This window comes from Pteropus alecto, unplaced genomic scaffold (assembly GCF_000325575.1).
Source record: "Pteropus alecto unplaced genomic scaffold, ASM32557v1 scaffold124, whole genome shotgun sequence".
NCBI lineage: Eukaryota > Metazoa > Chordata > Mammalia > Chiroptera > Pteropodidae > Pteropus > Pteropus alecto.
In genome coordinates this window covers 562,315-569,842 of record NW_006435779.1, presented here as the reverse complement: position 1 = coordinate 569,842, position 7,528 = coordinate 562,315, and the positions used below count along the sequence as shown (strand labels likewise).

The 7,528-nt window shown below is 44.8% G+C and overlaps 1 protein-coding gene across 1 annotated transcript in view; it reads right to left on the bottom strand.

The window, feature by feature from the left end:
- CFAP100 (cilia and flagella associated protein 100) overlaps positions 1-7,528 on the bottom strand; it is a 45,733-nt gene that overhangs the window by 1,812 nt on the left and 36,393 nt on the right. Inside the window, exons 14-16 of the mRNA XM_025046476.1 lie at positions 2,464-2,599; positions 1,078-1,283; positions 601-616 (exon numbers count right to left, since the gene is read on the bottom strand). Of these exons, the coding sequence (XP_024902244.1) occupies positions 601-616; positions 1,078-1,283; positions 2,464-2,599 (358 nt within the window). The remainder of the gene's footprint in view (positions 1-600; positions 617-1,077; positions 1,284-2,463; positions 2,600-7,528) is intronic.

Here is a 7,528-nt window from a genome sequence, read left to right as displayed (position 1 = left end):
ATCTTGTTTTTCTCTTCCCGGAGTCTGTGTGGCAGTGACAGCAAGAAATAGATCAAAGTCGGGAGGGGCTAGGGGAGGCTGCCAAATCCGCTTCCTAGCTCTTATAGTCCTGGGTCGGGCCATGGCCCGCCCTCTTCTGAGAAAATACTCCTCCACTCTTCCCTGCCAGGGCCTTGGTTCTGCCCCTGCTCCTTGGTAATTGGGGTTGGGGGTAGGGTGGTGTGGGGAGGGGAGCCTGTCCCAGCTCTGGGATCCTCTGGGAGACCTTCTAAGGGTCATGAGCTCATAACCTCAGGAGGCCCAGGTTCCTAGAGCCCCATCCCCGGTCACTTATCCCCATGCCATGACCTCTCCATTGTCACCCCTTTAAAGTCCAGCCCCCAGCAAAGTTAGTATCATCTCCTTCCTGTCTGTACTTCTGGTCCTCAAACCTTTGTCCAGTGTCTGCTCTGAGCAGAGTACCAGGGACACAGAGGAAGAACCCTTGTGCTCATGAGAGAGACAAATAGCTGTTAGCAGATGGCTGTCTCAGGGCTCTGCACAGAATTGAATGAACCATGAAGCCTACAGGCCAGAGGAGTCACGGCACCTGGAACTTACCTCCACCCCACTGGGCCTGTGGGGAATTCCCTGAGCTTCCTCTTGGAGGACAGGTCCATGCCACCCATGTCGTGTTCTGACACTGCCAATTCCATCTTTCTGCCCCTGCCACTAAACCCTAGGCTCCACCCAGCTGTTCCCCAAGTTTCCGCACCTTCCCTCCCCTGGGCTCTGACAGTGCCAGCCTCTCCCTCCAATCTAGCCAGGAAAATGGCCATGGCTGTCCCTTGTCCTCGAGGGTGAGGCTGTGCTGGCCACACCTTACTGACTCCTGGGCTCCCTGACCTCACAACATACCCCTCTCCGCAAGAGGAGTTTCCCTCAGGCTGAGTTTGGTGTCCCCTCTGGATCTCTCCAGAGCCCTGGCTTCTGGCTTTTCCCGCCCAGAGTAGGGGCAAACATGTGAAGGGCAGCTTCGCCCTCAGGGCTGTTTCTGTGGCTCTCTGTGAGGCTGCCAGGCCCGGCTTGGTCCCTCACCTCTGGCGCCGCTCCTTCTCTTTCGCTTTCTCTGCCTGCTCAACCTTGATCTGGGGCACACGCTCCAGGTTCTCGAGCAGGTCATCCAACTGCTGCTCGATAATGGTCAGCATCTGCACAGTGCCCAGGTTGGACTCCTGCTGGGTGCCAACACAGTGCCGGTACACATCCAGCACCTTGTGGTTCAGGCTCTCCAGCACCTTGTCCTATGAGGTGAGCAGGCTTCCATCAGGATTTCATGGGCCTGTGCCCGCCTCCCATTCCATTGTCTTCCAAACACATTGCCCTCAAGGTGTGACATGGCAGACCTCCTGGGGCCCTGCCTGGCACAGGTGGTCACTCGGAGCATGGGGAAAACAGAACTTGGACACCTGGACTCTCCTTGGCCAGAATTTTGACACCCCCTCCCCACCCTCCTGTGGTTGCTTTGTTCTGGATTACAGCCCCTACTGGGCCTCATGCCTGCACCGTGGCCCCTCCCCCAGCTGTCTCAGTGTGCCCACTGAGGCCCAGTTTCCTCCAGGGAGCTCTCCGTATTCCAACCCTGCACTGACCTTAGCTCCCCACAGGACTACATTGTGAGACCTACTTTCTGTGGCCCTGGGCATATGAACTTCCTTCTCTTAGCCTGTTCTAACATTCAGAAAACAGTTACTGCCCTCTGCCACACAGAGTGGGCCCGAGGATTAAATAAGGAACAGCCGGCAAAAAGTCTTAAGCCAGGCGCGGGGCATAGCCAGTGCCCAGTGATGTCTGTTAGAAGGCTGGAAGGCACTAGTCTGCTGATTGTGGCATCCTGTGTATCTAGCCCAGTGCCTGGCACACAGTAGGCATTCAACAGGAATTTGGATGAATTAGGAAGCTGGGTCCACACACCGCTCTGGGTGTGCTGTCAGGAAGGGTGTGTGCGAATCCTGGTCCTGCTGCCCAGAACAGCCCTGGCCTTCTGTTCCCCCAGAATTCTCTCACCCTCCTAGCCTGGCCTGATCCTCCCAGTAGGGTCATCTTCTGGGTATATTGTCTATATTAAGAAGCAGGTATATTTGTTGAATGAAAGAAGGAATGGAGGAGATGTAATGGGCAGCTGAACAGCCATGGGGCAGAAACAGGATAGCTCAAGTTTGGGGACCAAGAGCCTTCTCCAGCCAGTGCCCCTTGGTCAGGCCCACAGAGCCTGGAAGGTGGTGAGGGTCCACGGCAGCCCCAGAGAATAGCCAAACTTTGGGCCTCGTTTCCCTGCTGCCAGAGCTCCAGGCACTGGGCCTCCTCCCAGCAGGTACCTGGAATGGACAACTTGCTGCTTGACCCCCAACCCCAACTGCCAGCTTGCAGCCACCTGCATTCCTTCCACTCCCACAGCTCACTGGCTGCCATCCAGGGTCCTACCTCCTGAGCACCCTTGTACTGGCCGAAATGGAAGACTCGGGCTTTGAGCTGCAGCTCAGCAGCCATCTCCTCCTCTTTGGCGATGGACATCATCAATGTGGTGATCCACTGCTTCAGCTGGTTGACCTCCCTGTCCCTGGATGGGGGAGGACCAGCAGGGCCTTGCTCACTCAGCGTGGCCCTGAGCACTTCACTTTTCTGAGCCTGACCTACCCTCCCAACTACCGGTGTCCTCAGGGCTAAGGGCCCATGACTACAAAGTGCATGTTCAGGGGTCAAAGGTGCAGTGAGTTGCAGGAGTAAATTTTAAGATCTTTAACAACTGAATAAAAACAAAAAACAAAAAAAACAACCCCCCCCCCAGCTTTTAGTATATTCACGAAGTTGCACAATCATTGCCATAATTTTAGAACGTTTTCATCACCTATGAGAGAAACCTAATACCCATTAGCATTCACTCCCCATTCTTCCTTTTCTTCCTTCTTTATGTCTTTTTTCCTAGATACTTTATAAATATGGAGTTATATGGGCTTTTGTGTCTGATTCTTTCACGCTGATTCTTTCACACAGTTTTCAAGTTTCATCCATGTTGTGGCATGTTTCAGAACTTCATTTCTTATGACCACATAATATTCCATTGTGTATACAGACTACACTTTACTGACCCACTCATCTACCGAAGGACGTGGTATCTACCTTTTGGCTCTTGGGAATAATGCTGCTATGAGCATTCACAGACAGGTTTTTGTGAGGACGTGTTTTCAGTTTTCTTGAGTATATATTTAGGAATAGATTTGCAACAATCAGCTTTTAAATGATATAATAAATTTTTTAAAGTAAATAAAAATCACAATTATGGTAGGCACTGACCATTGTACGTTGGGGTTTCCCATGCTGGAATCCCTTGAGGTTGGCATAGATTCACCCAGTGTAGGCAGCTGCATGGAAGTCCCTGTTGCAGTGACTACATGGACATCTGGCCAGTCTGGCAGCAGTGCCTGGGAGGCCTAGAGGTGCACCCTATCCCCACAATGATTTTGTGGCTATCCATTTGTTTATAGAACGTACTGGCATTTTCTTGATCTTAAAGCACCATGGGCTGCTGCTCTTTTGCCCACTGGGAGTCCCACGGTCTGTCACATGCACCACCACAGGAGTGCAGGCTATAGCTTCACAGCAGCGCCCCCAAGCTGCACTCTCCCAGCTGTAGAACTGAAGGCTGAGGCCAGAAGCCTGTGCATTGAGGGGTATTGAGCTGGTCTGATGATTCTCAGAAGTGGTGGCTGGAGAGACCACATGCAGCTTTCACACACCCCACCTACTTGGGTGCTGATGTGGTGCAAGCAGGTTATTTGGGATGACAGAGCATCTCCTAGCATCAGGCCTGACTTCCCTCCAATCCTGAGTGCCCACTGCAGGAGTGGGTACATTTGGGGTCTGTGGTATGTCTCCTAAAGGATACATGAATACATTCGGCTTTTACCTGGTTTTTAATCCTTCGCTTTCAATGCCTTAACTGGTCAGTGCTATCCTACAGCTGGCACTGTACTGCTTCACCTATACCTTTCTTTGTTATATGGATGTGGTTGGTAGTGGTGTTTTTACTAGTTTTTTTCCCCCCATGTTTAACTCCAGGTGATTGGGATAATTTCCTCCTACTAGTTCTCTTTAAATGTAAAATTGTTGGGTCACAATTTTTTCTCCACAACTAGATCCCACCTCTAATTTACAGGAAATTCAGAGGCGTGAGGGACAAGCTGTTCAGTGTTGGTCCTCAGACTGCTGTGTACATCACCTGCATGTTTGTCAGAAGTGCAGAGTCCAGGCAGGACTCACTCAGGACCTGCCTAGTCAGACACTTCATTTTACAAGAACCCTGGGGGAATCTAGACACACAGTCTGAGGAGCACTTTGCTGCCAGAAAAGTGACCTGGTTTCTTCAACAACTGGATTGCAGAGAGACAACAAGACAGAGAGAGGACCTATAGATTGAAAGGGATTTAAAGACAACCAATTGCAGAGTGTGGTCTTATTTGAATTCTAACCCAAACTAATAGTTTAAAAACAATCACTTATGAATTATGAATATTAAATATTAAGGATTACTGCTTTTTCTTTGGATGTGATGATGGTATAGAGGTTATGTTAAAGAGCCTTACTTTTTAGAGATATCTACCAAAATATTTACAGATAAAATGATACAATACTTGGAATTTGCTTCAAAATAAGGGGGGTGGGAAAGTGTGTGGGGTCTAGATGAAAGGAGATTGGCTATGAGTTGATCACTTGAAACTGGTGATGGGTCTGGGGACTCATTATTCTCTCTACTTTTATATATGTTTATATATTTAAAATTTTTTAGAGCTATTGGACTGAACTGTAGAAGTTACAAGAAGTTTTTAATAATTTTAATAGTTTTTAATAATTATGAGAAATAATTTCTTCATAAATACCGGGGATCATATAGCTAGAAAGTTTACCAGATTGGTATTAAAGAAAACAAGTACCACGAAATGTGAATAACAGTCATTCGAAAGACCAAATGAAAGAATTACATATTCCTGCAGAAATAGCAGCACAAAGAACAAAACCAAAATATTTTGAAATAGAAGAAGAGAGAATGGGAAGCACCAGGAATCTGTCTCCCCAATCTAGACAACAATCACACTGGTAGAATCTGTCTGATAAAACTATTTTGGAATTCTGAAGTCAATTGAACCCTTGCAACTTCCAGGGGAAGCCTTGGCCAGTAATTGCAGTTGATTCCAGTCAATTTCAGCTCTGAGCATAGTAGCAGCTACCCAGCCACCACTCACAGCCACATAGCAGGCAACTATTCAAATTTCCTGGAGCAGCTTACATAGCCTGTGGGCACTAGGGTGGGCGAAAGGACCCTGTCCTTCAAATATTGGGGATCTGTACTCTGATCACTGATGCTGCTGATCACAGAAGTGCAGACAACAGGCAGGCAGCCATTGTTGCACCTCTCCCCATTGTTGCAACCTCCTCCCCCCTGCAATCCCCACTGATGAAGTAACTTCCAAGGGAAATTAAGGGCTGGTGCTCTTTTTGGCCCCCATTCATTTTTTGCTTTTCCCCCTTTTGAAAACCAGACACTAAAGACCAAGGACATTAAAAAACAACACTATATATGGAGAAAACTGGAAAGTGACTGCATGCCAAGGTTTAGGAAAGACTTTAAAGACCTTAAATTTACACCTCAGGCTCAGCATAGAGACAACTTTCAAGTAAACAAGAACAATAATAAAATCCTGGAGTAGAGAGAGAATCTGATTTCGAGTCACTATATTATTAGATTCAAACATTCGGTGTTTAACAACAACAACAACACAAGAAAGTATGGCCCACTCAAAGGGAAAAGAACCCAGAAACTGTTCCTAAGAAAATCTAATGGCAGATACACTACAAAGACTACATAAAGATGCTCAAAGACCTAAATGTGGAGAAAGTCAAGAAAACAATTTATGAACAAAATAGAAATCTCAATAAAGAGAAAACCTAAAAAAAATCTGGAGCCAAAAAGTACAATAATTGAAATGAAAAATTCATTAGAGGGATTCAATCTCCTTGCAGATTTGTGCTGGATGAAGAAAGAATCAGCAGTCTTTAAGATAGGACAGTAGAAACTATCAAGGCTGAGAAATTGAAAGAAGATTGAATAAAAGCAAATAGAGACTAAAGAATTTGTGGAACATAACCAAGAGGACCAATATGTACATCTTGGGTATCCCAGAAGAAGGCGAGAGAGAAAGGTGCAGAGCAAATATTTGAAGAAATAATGGCTGAAAACTTCCCAAATTGGATGAAAGACATGAATATAAATATCTAAGAAGCTCATGGAACTCCAAGTAAGGAAGTCACAAGCCTACATGGAGACACATTGTAATCAAACTATCACAGGATAATCAAAAGCCAAAGCACCAGAATCTTGAAAGCAGCAAGAGAGAAGCAAATCATCACATACAAAGGATCTTTAATAGTTTATCAGCAAATTCCTCATTAGAAACTTTGGAGACCTGAAGACAGTAGGCTGATATGTTCAAAGTACTCAAAGAAAAAAAACCTTGTCAATCAAGAAGCCGATTATCTGACAAAAACTTTTTAAAAGCAAGGGAGAAATTAAGACTTTCCCAGATAAACAAAAGCCGAGGGTAATTAGAGATAAAACAAACAAAATGGAACAAAACGCAACATACCAAAATTTATGGGACAATGCAGAAGTGGTGCTTAGGGGAAATTTATAGCTATAAACACTTAACATTTTAAAAAATAAGAAAGATCTGAAATCAACAAGCTAACTTTACAAATTAAGGAACTTCCAGAAAAAGAACAAACTAGGCCCAAAGCTAGCAGAAAAAAATAATAAAGATTAGAAGAGAAAGACAAAGAATAGAAAAACAATTGGTTCTTTGAAAGATCAACATAATTGACAAACCTTTAGCTTGGATGGACTAAGGAGAAAAATTACTAAAATCAGAAATAAAAGTGGGGACATTATTACTGATTCTACATAAATAAAAATATTAGAGTACTATGAACAGTTGTATGTTCAAAAATTGGATAACGATGAAATGAAAAATTCCTAGAAACCCCAAATCTACCAAGACTAAATTGTGTAGAAATAGAAAATCTGAATAGACATACAACCAGTAAGAAGATTGAATAACCAAAAAATCTAATACCAATCCTTTTCAAACATTTTCAAAAAGTTTAAGAGAAGGGAACATCTAGCTCATTCTATGAGACCAGAATAACCATGATGCCAAAGCTAGTTAAAGATACTACAAGAAAAGAAACTACAGGTTAATATCCCTTATGAACATTCATGCAAAAAAAAAACTTCAACAAAATACTAGCATACAGAATTCAGCAGCACATTAAGATGATTATACAACATGACCAAGTGGGTCTTATTCCTGGAATGCAAGGATGGGTCAAAACACAAACATAAATTCAGGTAATACACCATATAAACAACACAAAGAAAAAATATCACAGGATCATATCAATTAATGCAGAAGTAGGATCTGATAAAATTCAACAC